The sequence below is a fragment of the Saccostrea echinata genome, unplaced genomic scaffold, assembly GCF_033153115.1.
Source record: "Saccostrea echinata isolate AGI-Se365-2 ecotype Australia unplaced genomic scaffold, CSIRO_AGI_Sech_v1 ptg000034l, whole genome shotgun sequence".
Lineage (NCBI taxonomy): Eukaryota > Metazoa > Mollusca > Bivalvia > Ostreida > Ostreidae > Saccostrea > Saccostrea echinata.
Window position 1 is genome coordinate 4,917,040 of NW_026889783.1, and position 24,039 is coordinate 4,941,078.

General features: G+C 32.8%; 1 protein-coding gene across 1 annotated transcript; it reads right to left on the bottom strand.

Moving 5' to 3' along the window:
- Positions 1-9,948: 9,948 nt before the first annotated feature.
- LOC133199420 (NFU1 iron-sulfur cluster scaffold homolog, mitochondrial-like) lies at positions 9,949-23,877 on the bottom strand. The gene is made up of 8 exons (XM_061335226.1): positions 23,796-23,877; positions 23,626-23,708; positions 21,163-21,298; positions 12,601-12,667; positions 12,409-12,523; positions 11,703-11,806; positions 10,653-10,787; positions 9,949-10,458 (listed from the first exon to the last, which is right to left on the bottom strand). The coding sequence occupies exons 1-8, from the start codon at positions 23,858-23,860 to the stop codon at positions 10,366-10,368; spliced, it is 798 nt and encodes a 265-aa protein (XP_061191210.1). The 5' UTR covers positions 23,861-23,877; the 3' UTR covers positions 9,949-10,365.
- Positions 23,878-24,039: the final 162 nt, after the last annotated feature.

A 24,039-nucleotide genomic window follows, 5' to 3' on the forward strand; every position in this document is an offset into this window, starting at 1 on the left:
ATTTATTTAACCATTCATTTATTTATTTTTTTGCACCTGGTTTTGTTTAATTGAGGGTATCGTTTAACTGTATAAAGTAATAAGAGAATGACATATGGCTTCTTTAGTTAAAGAAAAGAAATATTCTTTTTAATTGGAACTGAAAAGGACAATTTTCGTTGCACGATAATTGGATAATGCACTTTAGAATTTTTATATTCATTACTAATGGACTTAAAACCAGTGGCAAAATCTTATATATTTTGAACATAAATGCAAATTCGTTAATGAATGCTTGCTTCAAAATCTCAAGTTTTTTTTTAAATATTTGAGTTACCATTCTAAGTTAATCTATACCGAAATGTTGTAATGGGTTTAAAAATTTAAAACCACGAGATTTAAGAACCACAACTTTATATAATAGTTTTTCTTGACCTTCGTGTAATACTTGTCTCGAAAAACTTTGTCATGCAGTCATTCTTCTACATATATTAATGAGACGCAATTGTGTAATTAAACTATTAAAATAGTAAGATATTCTTGTCTTCTTTTTAACTTAAGCCAAAAACAAAACGGATGTAAAAGGTATCTATGGATAACGAGACATTTTTATTTTCAATAACTTCGACACAGGACTGTCTCGGGAAGGCATAGAACAAACTATGGACAGGTAAAAAAAGAATTGAGAATTTATAGCCTTTATATTTTAACATGTAAATTTGTCATGTTTCCTCCTCTCAGTTACTTCAAAATGTTTTTCTCACATTTACAGAGTTAACTTACCATAGCTAGGTATGTTTATCTCACATTTACAGAGTTAACTTACCGTAGCTAGGTATGTTTATCTCACAGTTACAGAGTTAACTTACCATAGCTAGGTATGTTTATCTCACAGTTACAAAGTTAACTTACCATAGCTAGGTATGTTTATATATGTTTATCTCACTTTTACAGAGTTAACTTACCATAGCTAGGTATGTTTATCTCACAGTTACAGAGTTAACTTACCATAGCTAGGTATGTTTATATATGTTTATCTCACATTTACAGAGTTAACTTACCATAGCTAGGTATCTTTATATATGTTTATCTCACATTTACAGAGTTAACTTACTATAGCTAGGTATGTTTATCTCACATTTACAGAGTTAACTTACCATAGCTAGGTATGTTTATGTATGTTAGTTAGTTTAACTACAAATTAAGATACTGTTTCTACACGCCAATGTTGTATAAAGTTCCCAATGACCAAAGACCAAGAACTGAATTAGCATGGAATATGCAATTCTGTATAAAGTTCTTAATGACCAAAGACCAAGAACTGAATTAGAATGGAATATGCAATTCTGTGTTAAGTTCCCAATGACCAAAGACCAAGAACTGAATTAGAATGGAATATGCAATTCTGTGTTAAGTTCCCAATGACCAAAGACCAAGAACTGAATTAGAATGGAAGATGCAATTCTGTATAAAGTTCCCATGACCAAAGACCAAGAACTGAATTAGAATGGAAGATGCAATTCTGTATAAAGTTCCCATGACCAAAGACCAAGAACTGAATTAGAATGGAAGATGCAATTCTGTATAAAGTTCCAAATGACCAAAGACCAAGAACTTAATTAGAATGGAAGATCCAGTTCTGTTTTATTCTGATTGGGGGGGGGGGTCTGTAAGAAGACACTGTGTAAACTGAAGCCGGAAAACTACTTGAAGATTGTATTGTAAAACATGTAAAGGACTGTGACAACATCCACCAAGTAAGAAAAACTTTGTTATATCCGTAAATTCGTTGTATCCATGTATGTACTAAACACATTTTACTGTATATTTATCTGACCTTTCTGGAATGCTTTATGCCATGGACTCGGACGAAGTTCTGAATAGACAGTAAGTAATTTAAAAATAACTATTTTGACCAACCTATGAAAAGAAGAGGAAAAAATTGAAATATGGTGCATAGGGTTCAAATCATTTATTTAGAAAAATGCATTCCTGTATATTCATAAAATTAGATAATCTGTATTTGACTATTTACTTAAACGCACAAAAATTTCATTGATGATTGTTTATAAAAGACAGTCAAATATTGTGTTGACTACTTTGTGATATATCCTGCCAAATAGATGCAGCTGTAAGTCACCTGAATCCCAAACATGAAAAGTCTTCAGATTCAACTTTTTTTTTTAAATGTTCCGATGTCTGATGACACTAATCAACATCTGGGTTTGCTTCCTGAAAAAGTTTTGTTAAAGGATATTTCCCTCGATTTTTTATCTTCATTTATGCAGTAGGCGGAATCATACTTAATTACCTGGCACAGGGGGCGCCCATTTTATGAAATGAGGAAATTCGAGCTGGCCCTGAGGGGTGTGTCTGAGGAAGAATCTCGTATAGATTCTGACATGTCGTTTGTCATTGTTATTATGTAGTTATTAGCTGAGCCATTAAATGACCTTTGTTTAAACATCTAAGGGTCATTCCAGTAAATTACCACCAAAGAATTAAAGCGAAATGCCCCGATTACCATTATTTTCTGCAGACTTTATAAATTTGATACATGTTGAATGAGATATACTAGGAGTAATATGGCCTCTGTTTCAAAAGTTACTAACAGAATGTTCCTCTGACTGTGATGTCTAATATCTTCATTAAAATGAAATGAATCCAATTTCTGTAACAATTATCATTCCAAACGTCTCCTGATTTTAACTAGACTCCTTTGTACTAAGAGATGAGCTTTTGTAAAGTAGACAAGATACTGCCATGTCTTATCTTTCTCATCAATGATCTAAGCTTAATATATAAATATCAGAAAAGATAGAATTATTCTCAAGATGGAGAGAAGAAAAAGGTAACAGGATCGGGGACAGTAAATTTTAATTACATATACATCAGAAGACAGGGAGAATTAATGTATGATTCAATATCCATGTCTTAAATTTTATAAAAAGTAATTGCAATAAATTAATCATTTCTAGCGATGTTTACTATTAGTTAAGAAAATGTCATACTTCTATCGACCTTGATACCAAAATGATAGTTCATTCATTTTTTTTAAAACCCTGCTGCTCTTCGAACTAACTATAAGTGTGAATAGATAAATCAAGGAACCGGACCGCGGGGCAAGTATGAGATCATAGCTCTATAAAGAGTAAAAACCCGGAGAAGTCGAGACCAGTGGGACAGTATGAGGGGTTGTATAGAACAGAGGTATAGCTTGTTGTCCAACACAGAGAGGGTGTCGTATGTCAGTCCCTGATTTGGAGGATCTGAATTTTCAGAGATCACGTTTCGATTTTAAATACATATAACTCAAAGGAAGGTGACAGTTTAACACTTTCTGTGTAATGTTTACCATTATTTATAAATCAAAATCGCATTTAGATTTCATATATGATTATGTAAAATAAAAATTATATATTTGATGCGGTAATTACATTATCAAGTTTCCCGTCTTTTCCTTTTCAAACATAATGAAAAGAATTTGACAGTCAATTTATTTTTTAAATATGTAATCACTTGATGTATTTGCGAGAACACGCTGCTTTTCTTGGGCCTTTACAGCTTTCAATTTTTATGATTCTGTTAACATAACGATTTATTCATGTTTATTTAAATTGTTATAAACAAATAATGCGTTAAAGATATGAAAATATTTTGCTAATCTTATTCATAATATCTTGTTGGCTGTGACATGTTTGAATGAAAGTGTTTGTGAGAAAGGTTAAGACGATAAACTTTCATGTCCATTTGATGGGAGCTCAATATTTAAATAAACATTTATGGATATCTATTTAATTACAGGAAACTGACACTGCAAGTGCCCTGTTAAGGTTAACCACATTTGTATCAGTTGTACATCTTCTGGACATATTGGTGGGGTTTCTTTAGGAATTGTTTCTCCACAAACAGCACATTGTTCTTAATTTCTGATTCTGGAGAAATAAAAAATAAATCAAAATGACTGTTTCGATCTTTAATTAAGAATTACTGAAGATTAGCGACAAATCTTTACAACATTCGATTTGTATGTTATAATTAGTTTTAATGATAAGAATCCGGTTAGACAGTGATGTGTTAATCAATACCCAAAATGTAATAATGATCTAAAATATCAGAAATGACTAACTAATGTTTATATTGTAATCATTCCATTTCATGGCATTTTGATCTTTCTAACATATTGTTTGGAAACAATACAGCAATATTGTGTGATTTTGTAATGAAATAATAGAGTGATGTCTTGTGATTTTGTATTGGAATCAATACAGCAATATCGTGTAAATTTGTATTGAAGCAATACAGCAATATTGTATGCTTTTGTATTGAAGAATTACAACAATATCCTGTGCTTTCTCTCTGAAACTGATCGTAAATCAGGTTTTTGTTGTTTGTGATTATTTGTAAAGAATAACAGTGATTTGAAATAATGTGTTGATAATTCAGAAGGGGGAAGGTAGGCTCCAAGTATTTGGTTACTTTTCAAACAACTTTTTAAATATAGAAAAGACATTCATACCCAGAGAAAAATAAATTGGCATGTTGAAATATCGGAGAGAATAATTTGATATGATTTGTAATAAGGACCTAACCGACTGATTTGATAGCCGTCTCGCGGTACCATGCACGATCTCCCGACATTGAACCATCTGAGATCTCGTACCCGGGGTTTATGGTACTATTCCTCTCTCCGGCCTATAAAACCCAGAGGATAAACTCAAATTTATTTTCTTTGCTTAAACAGACATGGAGAATCTTATCCTTCATACAACATTATCTTCTGTTGAGAATTTTTAGCATTTCTACATTATCTCTTGGATATAACCGGAGATTTTTTCGGCCAAAACTGTGCGTATGGAGGCTTTAGGATGAGGATTGATCGGTTGAGCAATAGGTTTGTTTTTTCTTTGTTGCTAAAAAGTAAATGAGAAAATGAAGGAAAGACATGACCGTCGAGCTTTTGAATCAGACACGATCGGCACCAACTGAACCTGGAGAGAGTAACGCGGAGTTAATATAGACACATTGTGCAAGCCCTATAAGACAAACAGAGGAAAATATTTTTGGAATTTATTCTCAGTGGAAACCTTCGTTTGTGATTCACTTTTGTACAATATATCATCAACAACATATTCACTATTTAGTAAATGAATGGAGATTAAAATCTCATTTTCGAAGTTTAGATCAATTTACAAATGTGTTAATTAAGGCACCACTTTGAAGTCCCAGACTTGTGGTGCTCCCATGCAAAGTTTTGTATTTCTTTCTCATTTCTTTGCAAACAAATACTTCATTTTTCATCACAGAAGATGACATACTTAATCAACCAAGTGGCCACTAGAATTACAGTAGGAAATGTGATAATTTTACCAAAAAAATCTTCAGTCCGATTAACCAAAGAAAAGCTCCCTATATACCATGACAAGAAAAACCGATTAGGTGGGGTCAAAATGACAAAATAAATTTCATCTTTTGGGATATCAAATATATTTTTTTAAATCTTTGGTCGATTTATGGATATGATAAGAAATTCACCAACGGTTTCACCTGATCTAAGGATTTCATTCATAAATCTTAAAAAAATTCAGTACATCTTATCTTCTGAAAACCTTAAAATTCAGACTTAAGAACGAAAAATTAAACGTAATAAATGTTCTCCCTTTTAGGTCTCTTTACTATATCCGGTTTCAATAGGACTTTTTTTTTTCTAATTATCTATAAATAGTTGCTAAATGTTACTGTTCTCTAGACAGTTGTCATAAAAATGATAAATTTTTAACTACATGTATGTACAAAAGTGAATCTTGTAAATTTAAACGAGAAAATAAAGAAAGTGTAATAACTATTATTGGATTAAATATTTGTATAAGAGAAAGAGAAAATAATATATTAAACATTATTTTATCAAATATAAATCCCTATTGTATAAACGGCGTTTGCTTGTAAAAGAAAAGATGAACATTTAAAATTCCGTAACGATTCCCTTTAATGGCAATGAACGCTCTGTGGCGGGGTGTGGAATTTCTCCCATTATTCGACCGTTTTATCCTCGGAGGAGGCGAACAGCAAGACAATTTGTCAGCAGTGACAATTTCAGAAGAAAAAACACAACTTTTATTGTCAAGGACCTTTGGCAGCCACTCATTTAATAGTAACAATGCGCTCTATTAAGAGATGGAACGTTTTTTTGTAATACTTAAATGACAAAGTTTTCGCCGTTTAAATGGAAGGATGATTTGACAAAAAAATACTTCGTCGAAGAAGACTGTGTTTTGATCACACACGACGTCGGACAGTGCATGGAAAAATGAAAACTTTTCTATCTATATGTTTTACTTAGTATTCGCATTAATTGACATGAAAATGCTTCTCATGCCCCCAAAGTTGTTAAAATATTTCATGTTGCAATCAACACAGCAAAAATGCTTTTTATTTAATGTATTACTCAATCTGTACAAAGCTTATAAGCTTTTAAATAACCTCGTTATAATGATTTTGATAAATCCATTTTATATCATACGTTTATTGACCAAAATATTTACTGAAACGCAAAAGCCGAGATTTTGAGGAACCCGGAAAAAGGCCTGTTATCTATAGGCCAGACCTTATACGGGGTATAAACTTAAGGAATGTTGGAGGCACCAAGGTAGTCAAACAAAAGTGAAGTTAATAAGTCTGTCGAACTAAATCTTAATTGTCACAACCTCCCACTGAACTCAAAGTCAATATCACCAGACAAAAACAAACACACCACCATAGCTATAATCACCCATAGCTGGGGGATTCCGGAGGATTTCTCATTTTCTGCGGGAGGCATTAATCAGAAAAGACAGTCGATGGGGTCTTGTGTAGAATTAATGTAAAATGCATACCCTTAGTTTTTCACTATTTATTCTAACTGAAACCCCAAGCAAGGGACACTTTTCATCTCTCGTTTTCGTGGAACAAAAATTAAACATTTCTCAAAGGTGAAAGTTTCGTTCATTTTCCTTGTCAGCTCTGTGAATCAGCAAAATAATTATTTACAATTTCATATTGACATACATTTAAGAAAAAAAGACTTCATAAAAACATCATAAAAACTATATTTCCTTTGAATATTGATGCACTTGGTTACCATAACAGGAGGCTTTTGATTACGTAGTAGGACCAAGTTTGATCCCAAAACGGAAAGTGGGGATTCGGGTATATAACGGCCTGAAGTACACGTCAAGCTGGGCCCATGCGGTTATACAAAAAGCCTGCTGAGACCACACTCTCAATATACCCAGCGCCAATCGAAGACCCCAACTTCTGCCTATTTTATGATGTTTGTACTTTTAATTGTTTGTACAACAAATGTATATTTAACCCAATCAATACAATACTGCTTATTTTAATCTTCGGTCAATTGTTAATCAATGTCAATCAGCTGATTTGGCATACAGTTTATGATAGATAAAGAGAAATGCAACGATGACTGTACCCTGAAATTCTTAGATTCTAATTTTTGATACCAATCTCTACTCCCTCTAAATAGCGGAGACACGTTGAATGTTAACGCTTTCAGGACAGGAAACTGATGCTTCTCTTTTTCAAAGGAAACCATTCTTTACAAATCTCAATATTACACGTAGACACAATTTTTCTGGTATATCTACTTAGTTATCTTCAATATCTTGAAAATCAAAAGAAAATAGTTGTCACCGTCCACAGCATGTCACAGGAAATTCGGACATGAGTACGGGAAGTATAAGGCTTGATAATTTGTCTTAATCACTTGGATGGGTTGAGTGTGGGGTTTTTTTTTAACCCCGGTTAGCCTTGTTGTCTTTTTGTGCGTCACTGTAAAAGTAAATATTTACAATGACAAAATTCTAAGATTTAAAACAGTAGGATTCATTAGCCTATGGACATAGAGTCAATTCTTACATGTGGTAACTGATAGCTGTTTAAATCATGTATCAACGAAAATTTCAGTTTCTTGCATATATTCAGAACTTATGTATGTAAGAATAGTATGCAGCAGTATGTCAAATTAGGATCTTTTTATCATTTCGTTAAATACATGACTACGCTAGTATTTCTTTCCTTTTTTTACAATTAAGGAATTTTTTTACTATCGTGTCAGAATGTGACTAGATCTACATAACTTAAAATAATCTCAATATTTGCATTTCTATATCGACCTCATATATCCCAGTGAACTCGAAATAAAAGACTTCACAGAATCTGCCATGTTTCATACTTGGATGTTTTACTGACTAATATTAATGGACAACAAACAACTAAATAGCTTTTCCATTTTCACCTCTCCTTGTTTATGTAGTAATATCCTATCATCTGCAATTGTTTATTGCTCCAAACTGATTCTGGTATACGCAAAAGCTTGTTCTGGGTACAATAAAATTTAAACCAAAACAGGTTACTGATAAATAAATTGATGTGATAGGGTTTTCAACTACTGTAAACCAACTTTTATTCGCATGCGAGAAATATCCGCGAGTTTCGCAACCGACTTTAAATCGCGAATATTAATTGCCGCGAAACTTTATTTTGCTTCATATTTGTAGATTTCAAACTGACGAATCGCGAATAAGAAATGAGGCGAATAATAGTTGGTTTACAGTATCTCGTTTAAAGTCAGCATTTCACCAATTCTGTGGTCTTTATATTGACCTTGTTTGCAAATACAGCCTTTTGTTGGGTTATATCATGACTGAAGTTTCCCACAAATTAAGTCGTTGTTTTTATACTAAATTGAAAATGGATTGCTCCGTTTACCAGATCAATACAGAAGGTTCAAGGCGGGCGTGACAGGTCAACAGGGGATGCTTCCACCTCCTAGGCACCTGATCCCATCCTGATCTGGTGTTTCCAGGGCCGTCCACTATTAGTATTCCTGACTGGATTTATGACATTAGCTTCACCTTTAACATTAAGACCTCTTGAATGACACTTTTCTAGCTTGTGATTCTCCATTGTTAACTAAAGTCTTCTTTTATAATATTTTGACTGACGTTTTCCTAGCTGGTGATTCTCTAAGGTTAACTTGCGTCTACTTTTATGATATTTTGACTGACATTTTTTTTAGCTGGTGATTCTCAAGGGTCAACTAATCTCTATATTTAAGATCTCTTGACTGACACTTTTAGCTGCTTATTCTAAACGGTTAACAATCTCAACTTTTAGGACAGTCTAGCTGGCGATTCAAAAGGTTAACAAATCTCTACTTTTAGGACCATCTAGCTGGCGATTCTGTTAACAAATCTCTACTTTTAGGACAGTCTAGCTGGCGATTCTAAACGGCTTACTAATCTCTACTTTTAGGACAGTCTAGCTGGCGATTCTAAACGGTTAACAAATCTCTACTTTTAGGACAGTCTAGCTGGCGATTCTAAACGGTTGACTAATGTATACTTTTAGGACAGTTGAACTGGTGATTCTAAACGGCTAACTAATCTCTACTTTAAGGAAAGTCTAGCTGGCGATTCTAATCTGTTAACAAATCTTTACTTTTAGGACATTCTAGCTGGCGATTCTAAACGGTTAACAAATCTCTACTTTTAGGACAGTCTAGCTGGCGATTCTAAACGGTTAACAAATCTCTACTTTTAGGACAGTCTAGCTGGCGATTCTAAACGGTTAACAAATCTACATGTATACTTTTAGGACAGTCTAGCTGGCGATTCTAAACGGTTAACTAATGTATACTTTTAGGACAGTTGAACTGGTGATTCTAAACCGCTAACTACTCTATACTTTTAGGACAGTTTAGATTGCGATTCTAAACGGTTAACTAATGTATACTTTTAGGACATTTGAACTGGCGATTCTAAACGACTAACAAATCTCTACTTTTAGGACAGTTTAGATGGCGATTCTAAACGGTTAACTAATCTATACCTTTATGACCTTTTGATATTTTCTAATATGAAGTTTAACCATAGACCTGAAGCAACTAAGGTTGAGTAATCTACAATGTCTAGATCATTTGTTTATGTTTCATGAACATTCTTTATTAAATAATAAAAATCAACAAAACATACATACATACATACATACACAGTACATATATAGGTCTAAGATTTAGTAAACATTGACACTAAGTTTCAAGCTGTAAAACTTTAGTATTTACACTACTAGTAATTAAAGTATCAAAACCTGAAAGGTATCCTTTGTTTTAAGATATGACAGTTTATTTATCACACCTTAACATTTGGATTACAGACAAGGTGTATAAAAAATCCACAAGGAATAAATGGCATAAAGAAATGGCAGCATTACCTACACCAAGCAATGTACATGTGTCCACACAAGTTATAACACTTATCATTCATTGACAACTTAACAGAAAGTCATAATGACTTAGAATCATAGAATTTTGAAATACATCACGTGACTCCATTATGTGTCATGTGACTTTCCTGCCTTTTCCTCCAATGCTTTCTCTAACTTTTCAAACTCTGCCTTGTTTACATCATCCACTTCATCCTCAATCTACAAAATTAAAGTATGAAACAACCATTATAATGTATTTAAATGCAATTTACCGGCATCTATTTTACAGGTAAATTTACTACTGGAATGAAATAGTGTTCAAGGTTGCACTGATGCAAGAATATCGATTGCTCTTGAAAAATCAGTATTGTCTGTTAATAGATTTCCTTTAGGTAGTAAAATTGATTGTTTACCTGTTCGACCCCCAGGACCTCTGGGATGTAGAATTGGAGCATGTTTTGTACACCACTCTTCAGAGTAACCACAGAACTAGGACAGCTGGTACAGGACCCCTGCATCTTCAGTTTAACGATGCCATCCTCAAAACCCTGAATTATCACAATGATTTACCTTAATGTATCATGGTTCAGCTTAACGATGCCATCCTCAAAACCCTGAATTATCACAATGATTTACCTTAATGTATCATGGTTCAGCTTAACGATGCCATCCTCAAAACCCTGAATTATCACAATGATTTACTTTAATGTATCATGGTTCAGCTTAACGATGCCATCCTCAAAACCCTGAATTATTACAATGATTTACCTTAATGTATCATGGTTCAGCTTAACGATGCCATCCTCAAAACCCTGAATTATCACAATGATTTACCTTAATGTATCATGGTTCAGCTTAACGATGCCATCCTCAAAACCCTGAATTATCACAATGATTTACCTTAATGTATCATGGTTCAGCTCAACGATGCCATCCTCAAAACCCTGAATTATCACAATGATTTACCTTAATGTATCATGGTTCAGTTTAACGATGCCATCCTCAAAACCCTGAATTATCACAATGATTTACCTTAATGTATCATGGTTCAGCTTAACGATGCCATCCTCAAAACCCTGAATTATCACAATGATTTACCTTATTGAATAGCAGAGAATGTCATCTATAGTTTTATTAACTTATTATTAATCAATCTTTGAAAAAAAGTCTAATTAGTTTAATACTTGATTGAAGCTGAACTCATAAGATATTTTTCTTGATGATGATCTTTAACTTTTAAAAAAAGTAAAGAACACAAGATCAATGCAACAAATAAAAATTTGTCTTTTTTCCATATCAAAACTGTGACATATTTTAGTCCAATCACAAAAAAAAATTGCAGTTACATTACAATTTTTGCGATGCATCGCTTTTTGGTAACGCATAGTACATGTATTAAGGAATATTATCATAATCAAAAACTTTTATGACAAAATTTCCTTCATTAGTACTTTAATCCGTACCATGTATACAATGTCTCCTCCGTCCTCCTGTACTGTCGGTCTGATCCGGGTGTCCAGTAGTTCTTTAATCATCAACACAGTCTCGTCATCATCTGGGTCAATTGCTTAATAAATAGATATCATTTCTACATTTCCATTGCAAATTTCAGTGCCAATTAAAATTGTCTTACACTGTGTTTACATAGGGGATTAAACTTCTTTTATTCCAGTTGAGAAATATATATTTATTACTTATGTTGATACACCTTTTCTCTAAAAAAAAATAATTTGTCAACAACAATCTAAATTGAATCTCTAAAAATGTTGTAAATATTTGTAATTAAATAAGCTGTAGATGTCAGGCTGATATTTGATAAATAAATGACGTTACAAAAGCAGATTGATTTAATAGCTGTGAACATTATCTGAGAGAATTTAATCTCTAGTAGTTGAAAGAATTACACATCCACATAAAAGCTGTGTTCATATTTCAATATTAATAGAACATTATACTACACACTAGTTTTACATTAGCTAAAGCAATTAAGAGATTAAACTGGCTTTCCCTTGTGAAAAGATTTTTAATTTAATCTTATCTACTGAAATTTGATAAAGCATCTTTTTAAGTCTCCCACTTGTGATCGAGTCCTTGGATAAAATGAGACTTTCACATAAGAAAGACAGACGAGATTAAGATCTCACAATCAAAAGGTAGTGGGGTGTTTACCTGTATCTGTGGAGGGCTGCTCGTCCGTTAGAATGGGCAAATTACTGGCAAAGAAATCCATGATTGTGGCGTAAATGTCTGGCTTCATCAACTGCCAGTCCAAATCATCATCCGCCTGTACAAAACATAAGCTCTTGTTGGAGCACTTACAGATTGGTTTATCACGACATTATTCAAATATCAACTACTCACCTTTGTAACAGTGATAAAATCTGGACCAAAGAATACACCTTTTACTCCATCAATTCTAAAGAGCATCCTAAAAACAACAAATATCTTTTGCAATATATAATAAATTTAATCTATTTTAATTTGAGAGAAAGAGACAGAGCAATGTAAAAACAGGAAATTGGGGGGGGGGGGGAGGGGTTTTTTTCATAACTCTTGCAAATTTTCAAATTCTTCAAAGTACTGTAATGTATTTAATTTTAAGTTTCAGAAGCTAAAAAAAAACTACGTTTACGCCAAAAAAAGTTTGCCCCAACACAAAAATATCACGTGTTACTGGCTGTACACATGCACAAAAATTGATACTATCAACATGGACTCCAATCTAAAGGGCTGGAATGTCGATAGACCTAGGGTTTTGACAGACACGGTGAAGAATAAAATTAGAACATATTCTTTGCTTCCACGTCTTTAGCTTTGTTTTTTTCAGCACAAACTAGGCATATATTAAGTTTATCAAATCTTTCTTCTGCTTTTTTTTTTTTTTTACAAATCTGCCGATTTATTATACAAATTTATGAACAAAATACATGTATGTAATAATGACTCACTTTGTCAAAGAATTTTGAACATCAAGTCCAATGTTAAAAACCTTGAGAGAAGAAGGGGGAATTTTCATTAAATTAACCAGTTAATCAGTTATCTTTCTATTACTAGTTAACTAGTTATCTTTCTAATCAATTATCTTTACCAGATAACAATTACCTTTCTATTACCAGTTAATCAGTTAGCTTTCTATTATTTGAATTAGACGGTAAAAGCATAATAATTTAACACATTTCTTAAAATCTATAATAATATACAAATAATATACAAAAATGTTTTCTTCACAGAAATTATTATTATCATCATCATCATCAGTCATCACTATTAGCTGCAGAACTGTAGCTCTCCGATTAAAATACATGTGTATATTGATAGACCGGAGAGCTACAGTGCCACTAGATAGAACGTTCAATGATATTGTCCTACGGACCCAGTTTAACGATACAATTCGTTTCGTGTATTAGCCTGCAGTTACATCAACATCCTCATTATTATATATTAAGAAAATATGTTAATACTTTGAATAAACAGGTAACCTTAAATTATACATGAATAATATTGAAATAAAATAAAGAATTCTAACATTTTCTGGTCGACATTTTTACACTGCCTGTGAACTTTTTTCCTCTGCTTCAAGGTATGGTCAGGCAAGAATCCTATATTTTTAAATCCATTAACCCCCTGGGTTAAGATAAGCAACTACTTCTCAAATCGTAAGAAACAGAAAAAAATTATCAGAATTCATTTTATATGATCAGGCACAAACTACGTCTCATTAACAAATTTGACCTAGAAACTAAGTATCTGATGGAATGTCATATTCGATACAACTTGGTTTCCATAGTTACTAGTTACTAGGCAGTACAGTAGGTAAAGTAAATTTCCATATTTGTTCGTGTCTTCTTCCTTTCTGAACTGAACCTTATTAGTACGTGGCAGTGGCAGGAATATTACTGAATTATTTTAGGAATGACTCTAATTCTTGGCCAAATTATTCGAGGATAACCTGGTTTGGGTCAGTTTACGCTTTATAATCCGCGAAGCGGCCAAGAATTAGAGTCATTCCTTATAATTTAATTTTAAAATCATTAAATAAATATGGGTGTAAAATTTCGTTGCTTTTTATTAGTTCAAATTTGCCGCTCAATAATACAACCGTAGTAACGGAAGTGATGGGAAGCGAGGGGAGGTAAAAACTGATACATAGGCCTAGCAGCTTGTTTACATGTGGTAAGATCGAATTATTGTTTGAAGTTAAAGGTATATTTATTAAATCTGGAATTTTCCATGAATCCCGAGGACTGGAAATGAGAGGATTGTATGCATACAGATGATTCAGCTGGTTGTCAGGGGGGGGGGGGTGTCCCCATACCAAACCAGGTTATACAGAAATAATTTGTGTTCCTCTTTGGATATTAACCAGTCAGAGGCTAGAATACAAACAAAATTAAATTATATATTGACATTGAAAAAGTGGATTTCTCTAGGAACAAATGTGATCATATCTAAAACAATGGACTTTTTTATTTAAGCTTATTCCCATAATAACGTTTAGTATTCGTAGTTTTTTACTATGAGTCTTAAATTCCATTATGTACCCCTTTATAAAACAACAAGCATTTTTAGAGAGTCATTTTTAGAGAGTCACGAGTCATTTGTTGATGCTAACCGCTAAATAAGAGTAAAAATATTCTCCATATCTTTTTATGGTTCCATTTCCATCAATTTTATGTACTTATCATCTGTAAAATATTCTAAAATTCTGAAAGGTATTCAATGAAAATCAACGATGTAAAATATGAATTTTTTTTTTTAAATTATTTTATTAATTTTTGTTCCATGGTAACAAATAAGCCATATTTCCAATGGACTTTTTGGCAAATTTGAAACATGAAATCTTATACTTCACGTTTATTTCAAAATGGTCAATAACTTGCCTTTTTCAATCTTCATTTCATCCATAACATTCAAGATTTTTGAAAAAATTCTTTATGTTACACAAAGTTGGGAGGATATCTTTGAACATGCGAGCCACATCCCTTACAAAATAGTGCAAATTTTTATAGAGAATGGCTCGTATTTTATTTTACATCTGCTTTTTCAAAAAGGGACTTAGAATTTACTTGTAATTTTGCAAAAACCGGATCCACTTATACATTTTGCACTAGCGTCTCTGATAATTTGATCATCAAAAACAAAATATAACGATATTCGTCTCCTTTCTCATTTTTACTACAAACTGACATTTTCCGGTTTTTCCCATTCAAAATACACAGGTATTAAGTCTATTGTCAAAAAATGACTATATGTGTTAAAGATTGTTCTATCATACATAATTTCAGCAGGCGATCAATGCTCTTCAACTTCTACGAGCGATTTCAAAAGCAACCAAAAAACTGACGCTGAATTTAGAATCAAAAATACAGGGACACCAGAGGGTTTTGTGGCTAAAAATTGTTATAGTAAATAAAATCATTAGGACTCAAAATTCATAAATATCAATAAGACAACGTTACAATAGCTGTTAACATTTTGGGGTGTGGCAAAGGATTTTGACTGAAATTCTTGTGCTCGTACCTTTTTGGTAATTTATTTGCAATCAAATGACTAGAATACGGATGTTTTTATTCTTGATGTTATCTAACGTTTATAATTTTAATGCCTGTTTTTTTTTTTTTGTTTTTTTTTTAATTTTTTTTCTGCAATAATCAGCAACCATGCCCCCCTTATTTACAAGCTTACAATCCACTGGTCCGAAGGTTCTGGGACACTAACCAGAGAAAGTTAAGAGTACATTCGAGTACTCTACAGTGCGCTGGTTGTACTTCATCATTTCAGCAATAAAATTGTTTATTAGTGTTCAGGCTACTTAAATATACATCTCTATGTAAATATACCAACTCGTATTAGGTAGTTGGTTTTTTTTCTTGCGATCGTTTGATGTTACAACTATTATGTTCATAATTCATTGTCTATTTATGGTAACTAGATCCCGGTAATATCAATGATATCCCGACTATACATCGTGATATGCAATCATTCTCTGATATTGCACTATATCAAAATAATCATGAATTAAATTCACAATAAGAACTGGAGAATATATGTCCAATAAATCAATAACTAACCTAATTCTAAATATATTTAGATTTATATTGAATATTTTCATGAAAGATACTCATATTCAGCTGATAATCAGCAAAACGAAATATCGGTCACGGTATCCCAGTGGTAGGGCGTTCATATAAAAGGCGTTGGCTTCGTGATCAAAAGGGCCGGGGTTTGATTCTCGTTAGCTGCAGAACTGTAGCTTTCCGAAGAACATTGACAGACCGGTCTGTGAAGAACATTGACAGACCGGTCTGTCAATTTTCTTCGGAGAGCTACAGCTAGATTCTCGTTCGCCGCGCCGCGTTAACCCTAAGACGTAAACATATAGCTATTGACTGTCCCTTGGCCAAGCGCCCGCATTAGAAGTGAAAATCACGGGTCTTTAGGAGGAGACCTTACAAACCTTAAAAACCGAGAAAAAAAGGTCCCGTGCCACAGTACGTGTTGACACGATGAAGAACCTTCACTGCTCTATGGCCTTGGTCCTAAAGGTCTAAATTTGAAAGCCGTCACCGGTATAAGTGACTTCTTTATATGAGTGAAAAATTCTCAAACAGGACGTTAAACAACGTACAATCAATCAATCAAAACAACATAAATGCGTTTCTTTAAATGATTTTTCATTGGCAATTGGAGAATATCTAGGAAAATACTTGGTTACACTGAAGTGTAAACGCCAACAAAGTACTCATCAATTGCACAGGTGCTTGAGGACAGCACCCACCCACCCCCACCCCCCATTTAGACCCCGGACCGTTTCGACCTCTCTTTCAATGTCAAATCTGTGATATAATCCATACCATCATACCTTCAATTCGAAAATTTACCTAAAACAAATATTTTATATAAAAAAAATTCTACCAAGTACAAGTAGTTTATTTATATGTATCGAATTTTTCAGAAAATGTTTGTTGTAGGCAATCTTTTAAATACGGATTATATCACAAATATGACATTGAAAAACAATTTATGTGAAAGAAGTTGAAATTACCCGGGGTCTTTATGAGGGGGGGGGGGGGGTCCTGTCCTCAATCACCCCTGATCAATTGTCAGTATTGATGAAATATGACCAGCGTGCGCTAACGTATTCTAGCATTCTCTATTTAGTAAAACCGTGTCCGAAGACCCACTAGTTCCAAAGGTCCACTATGCTAATAATCCGATGGTCCGAAGTTCATTGAAATATATTAATTGAAATTACCTAAACCTACATAATATGTAGATAGATAAAGAAAGCGCTTGTTCGCTTCAACTGATTGTGTCCTCCGCTATCAAACAAAAGGCCCATGAGCCACAACGCTCACCTGAGTCACTTTGGCCCTATTCTGCATCAGATTTTTTCCCCAAAATACATGTTTTCCTCTGTATTTTTGCTCTTTTTGTGGCCCCACTCTATACACAGGGGCCGAGACTTGAACAAAAATGAACTTACACTACCAGCAGATGCTTCCATATTAATATGACTCATCATGGATTTGCTCTTGAGAAGATGAGTTTTAAAGATATTTTCCTATATAATCCGTATTGTGCCCTACCCCGGTGACCATGATCTGAACAATATATGATCTACATTACCTCAGGGAGCTTTCAACTAAATTTAATTCTTTTCTGGTCCAGCGATTCTAGAGAAGAAGATTTTTAAAAGTTTTTCTTATTTATTTCATTGTAAAAAATTGATTCCCTTGTGTGGTCCCACCCGATCCCCTGGGGCCATGATTTGAATAATTTAGAATCTACACTATACCTCAGGAAGCTTTCATCTAAATTTAATCTTTCTGATGCAGTGGTTTTTGAGATTTTCCTATATATTTCAATGTAAAACTTTGATCCCTTATAATGGACCAACCCTACCCCCAGGGGACATGATTTGAACAATTTCCAATCTTAACTACTTCAGAAAGTTTTCTCATAAGTTTCAGCTATTCTGGTCCAGTGTTTTTTCAAATAAGACTTTTTAAAGATATTTTTCCAATATATTGCAATGTAAAATTTTGATTCCCTATTGTGGCTCCACCCTACTCCCAGGGGACATGATCTGAACAATTTAGAATTAATACTACCTTAAAGGCTTTCACAAGTTTCATTTTTTTTTTCTGGCCCAGTGGTTCTTGAGGATTTTTCCAGATTCTTCCTATATATTTCAAAATAAAACTTTGATACCCTATTGTGGCCCAACCCTATCCCCAGGGGACATAATTTGAAGAACTTAGAATTAAGAAGCCTCCATATAAGTTTCAACTTTTCTAGTCAAGTGGTTCTACAGAAGAAGATTTTTTAATGACCCTGTCCTATTTTTGCTTTTTCTTGATTATCTCCCCTTGAAATGGAATTTGGCCCTTCATTTTAACAATAATGAATCCCCTTTAGCCAGGGTTTGTACCATCTTTGGTTAAAATTGGTCCAAAGGTTATTGAGAAGAAGTTGAAAATGTGTAAACTTACAGACAGACAGACAGATGGATGATAAACAATGGGTGATCAGAAAAACTCACTTGAGCTTTCAGCTTAGGTGAGCTAAAAAGGAGGTTGTATCATTCTCCTTCTCAACCCACCCCATCCCACACACTTTGGCACATAGTGTAATAAATTCAAAAAAGTACAAAATTTAAAAATACTTCTAACTTTTAAAACAAATTATATATTTAGCATTCTGATAAGAATCTCTTTAATGCACAAACAAATTATGATAATTTAAAAACTTGTAATATCAACAGTTTTCAGTTTAAAATTTAATCACCTTATTCAATCAGACATCAAAGAATACAAAGTACACTAAATAAACCATCCTGAAACTAAGCCCCTGTGCCTTTTTAGTTGAATTTTTTTTTAAAAGTGCAAACACAAATAAATTATTTACTCCTGGTTGTTTCCCTCACCCAACAGAAATTATACAATATCACCATTAACTTATAACATTCCAAGTTCTGTCTTCATAAACAGGGAAATGAAAGTTCCACCACATATGAGAACTAAGAACACGTGAACTAACAACTCAAACATGGAACCGTTTTCTTTAGAAAGGTTATGATAACCATAGCAAAATCTCAAAATTAACATTTTAAGTATATATTTAAATACAATGATCACAAAAACAAAAGTAAATATTGGGGGTTTTTTTTCAACAAAATCAGATATTTCCCCATCCTAAAACTATAACCCAAAGAATATTACTACATGTCATTAACAATAAACGGAACATCTGGGATATCCTACCAACAAAATAAATACAAATGAAGGGCTCTTAAGTTATGGCCAAGACATGATTTCACTTTCTCTGAGACTAACCTGTGCCAATGATCTTTATGATATGATCTCGAGGCTAAATCATGATGTGTACCTTTAGCTCACAGGTAATAACATACTAAAATTTGAACCATCTAAGGATACAGGAGTTTTGGTTAGGACAAGATTTTGTAACAGAAAAATAAAACCACCAGACAAGACAGACAACCAAAACCAATATATTTCCAACTCGTGAAGAGACAGAATTAAAGTTCTTGTTTCTTTGTGTGTAAGAAATAAATGGGTGACATATGGTTATGGCTCCATGCAATAATTACTATAGATTAATTAAGAAGCAAAGTATAACCCCCCCCCCCCCTTTTTACACTTCCAATAGCTCAACATTAAAAATATGCAAGGGCAATTAACTTACAGATTTCATCAAAAAGGTTTATGGAAAACACAACTACCCATTCCTTGACTTAACATGTACAACATACATGTAATGTTTTTATATAGATTGATTTTTTTTAAATGCCATATAGAAATATCTTCTTTACCAAAACAGTAATTAAACGTACATGATTTTTTTTCTGTCTCTTTGTCTAATAATTAGTGAAAATCTATACTAGTAAATGATATAAAATGTAGAATTTATATTGTAACAGCCTATTTTTTAATTATTAATAACCATAAGCTGGAAGATAGAACAGATGGTTTGTTCTGTAATACCATATGCAAATTACTGTAGATTCATGCTTGTTCATTTGGGACCAATGTACCGGTACATGAATTTTATTTATATCCCCACATACAACTATTTAGTCAACATACTGATTCACTAAATTCATAAACAAACAAGTTGTTATTAATGAATTAACATCCTAAATAACCATTAAAACTTGCTTACCTACGAATATTGAACCCCATGAATATTGCAATGATTTCACAGTGTAGTTAGTTTTCATATGACATATTTTCTCTCCAAGTTATTTCCCTTGGCCGCCATCTGGTGATCAACCTGGTAATTTTTCCTCTTTGTCTTACCAATTTTAAGAGAATGTAGCAAAAATATTTGGGAAAAAAATCTTAATAGAATGAAAACTATGAAATAAAGGAGGCTTTAACAAATGTATATTTTTCAGAAAAGCAATGCTTCCTACACCACAATGGCCAGTATAAAAAGTATGAAGGAATATGGGCATGTTGACCTCCAATATGGCGACCAACGGGAAATAACTCTTGCTAATTTAGGTCTACTGAAAACTATCTATTTTTCACACTCAGAACTCAGAACAAACATTGCTAAATTAAAACTAAACATATGTCATAAATTGTGAAAAAAATATCAATGATGAAAATAAACACATTTCACTAAACAGCAGTAATAAAACTAATCAATAAAGACTGTGATAATAAAGTTCCCAAAATAATCATTAAACAAAATGCATGTCAACAGTGCTCAAAACTGTTTTCACCCACATGTAATTTAGTATATGTACAGTCACTAATTGTAGTCCTGGAATACTTCCAAATTGACTGTTAAGTAGGTTTTGGAAAGATAACTCATAAAAAAAATTACTCATTGCTCACACTCACATGCATAATATATATCCAATTCATTTAATTTATCAAATAATTAGCTTACTTGGCCAATGGAGAGCACGCTGATGACTGGGGATTGGGAAAGTCTATGGTGCCACTCTCTAGAACCTGGACGCCAGGAATAAACTTCACACTGTTTGGATTGGGTGTTTCTTGTGTCTGAATAAACATTGTCCTCACTACAAGTAAAACCAATGACAAAACTCTAGGTAGTCAGAAACTTAAAATTACTGTGAAATCATTTTAATTTGGGGGGTGGGGTCAATGCTCATGGGGAAAAAATTTTACTTGTTCATAGGGATGTTGTTTCATGGGTTAATCATTTATACACTAGATTCAATGAATTACCCGTAATACGTTTACAAGAAAAACGTTCATAAGGATGTTAATATCATTGCAATGGGTGACCCAAAATCCATGAACATTGGTCCCCGACAAACAATGATGATTTTACTGTACTGTACTTCTTTTGTAAATTGATAATATATACATACTTCTATGCTCTTACCAATGAACTACAAAGGCTGATATATATAGCCTAAACTGACTATACAAATCTGGGACAATCTCTTGAATTAGCTATATAGCTTAAATTAGCCATATAACTTAATTTAGCTGTTTAAAATAGCTTGATTTAAGTATTTTATCATACTTTTTTTTAAATGTTCATTTTTTTCAGCATGTTAAAAAAATTGCACTTAAATGCAGTGATGATTTTCAACTTCATATTGTTTTGAAAACAATGCATAAAAAAATTATTTATCAAACCACATCTCCTTCATAGACTTTGCACTCTAATTTCTAAAAGTTTTTGGGCTATATATAACAATTGGTTTGTGACCACACAGTGACTTCTTGAATGAAATTAAAAATCATGACAATTCTGGTCAACAGGATATTTAATTGGTAATAATTCACACAATGTGAAGTAATCAAACTTATCCAACCTCACAACACATGAGTATAAATTTACCCAAAAAATGGAAATACATCTCTTGTTCATAGTACAAATATGAGTAGTCATAAACATGCAACATTTTGTCTATTTCTTATTAAAAAGAATTTGAAAAACTGTATTTCAATACCTTCATCAAGCTATTTTGAATAGCATGATAAAGCTACATACCATATGCATTCACCTATAAGAGTTAAGTTTTGGTCCAAAACTCTATGACTGACTTATAGGTGATTTCTAGAAACACTCATATTTTCTGGACAGGAAAATGTAGTGAAAATTTAAGGAATATAAGTCTTTGACAAATAAAATGGTCGAAATAAACAAAATGGTAGGTACTTGATTTGTTTAGAATATAAGGTTAATAAGTATCTATGTCATATCCATAGGGGTGCAACGATACACTAACCTCACGATACAATACGTATCACGGTATTCAGTTCACGATACGATACGTATCATGATACATGACAAGGTTAAAAAGTCTTTCAAGTTTGTATCATATTTTTTTTTAAACCTTGACAGGGTTATATAAAATGTTCATATTTTTTTAATAATGATTAAAATAAAATTTTGTTAACTTGAATTGGATTGTTAGGTAGATCTTTGAGTTTTGACAATTTTCTAAACCAATGATGAACATTTACAGGGAACTACGGGGACCTTTCCTAATAATCTTCCTTTTAAATTGGAATGAAAAAGGAGTTGTCATATTTCTCATGTTAACACGTTTTAGTCAACAAGACAGAGAATTTTCATCGAAATACACAGGTGATGAAATATTGTGTATTACCAAAGAATACGTTTAGATCTAAAGGGTTTATCATTAGTCTTAACATCTATAACTTATAATCACATTAAGTCCTTCTCCGTGTTAAATCTGAGGTCTGTAAGATGCTGGAGATGAGTTTAACTTCCGTTAATGCGTTATCGGCGACCTCACGTTTTGCGCGGAAGCCATTTTGAAATTGTAAAAAAGGAAACAAAACGGACGATTCGGATAATTCTGGACCGATTGAACCGAACCGCGATATCATTTTAGCGTATCGTGAATTGAACCGTGGAAAAATATACCACGATATACCGTCAAACGGTTTATCGTTGCACCCTTACATATCCAAGATTATTTTTTTACACACTCAGGTAAATACATTACAGCATTAATATGAAATTGATTTGTTGAGAGTAAAAGATTAAATATCGGTGCTAATTTCCAAGGATTTCTTAGAAAATTGAAACACAGGCAAAAACACACTTAGGCCATTTACCTAGCTGAAATTATCAAACAATTCTGTCAAAAAGTTGTAATGATTTATATCAAAGAGGGTCAATGGCAAATCTCTCCAAAATAACCTAAAAGAATACAATCGACTTATAAGCGGACCGACATATAGGCGAGTATATATGGTAACTGTTTCAAGCTAAATCAAGAAATTGTGAGTGCTATAGACATAGAAAAAAATTTCTTTATCATCCTTGTTTTCTCCTGATAATTAACACAATCTTTTTTTAGATTAATTTTCAAAATACATAAAAGAAATTAATACTTACTAAGTGTCAGTCGAGGCTTCCATTTTAACAAGTTTTTTCTTTGATTCTGAAATGTTGCAATATTTCTCGAATAAGAAAACACCCTGCCAAAGAAGGAGAAGAAAATTGTATGTATTCATCACTAAAATTCTTTCACAATTGGGAAAATAAAGCCTTCTTGACATGTTTACCTTTGAAATCCTTCTTTTCGAAAAACACAGACAGAGAAGGGTCGCAGAATTTGTCTACACGCCATTTTGAATGGCGTGAAGGTGCTTGCTAAATCGTACATAAATATCTCGAAATTGCTTCATGTAATTGTCTTTAATTGTTTAAATAATTCAAACTAAGTATGATAATACAATGTATAGATATAAATAATTTGAGTCCAAATATTCATTTTAGATAAAAGGAAGTTTCAATAATTTTTTCAGT

Coding starts and splice junctions, on each gene's coding strand:
- LOC133199420 (XM_061335226.1), bottom strand. CDS start 23,860: ATGGCGTGTAGACAAATTCTGCGACCCTTCTCTGTCTGTGTTTTTCGA. Junction 21,299..23,625: donor GAAGCCTCGACTGACACTTA/GTAAGTATTAAT, acceptor TTTTACTTGTAG/TGAGGACAATGTTTATTCAG. Junction 10,459..10,652: donor AGGTCCTGGGGGTCGAACAG/GTAAACAATCAA, acceptor TTAATTTTGTAG/ATTGAGGATGAAGTGGATGA.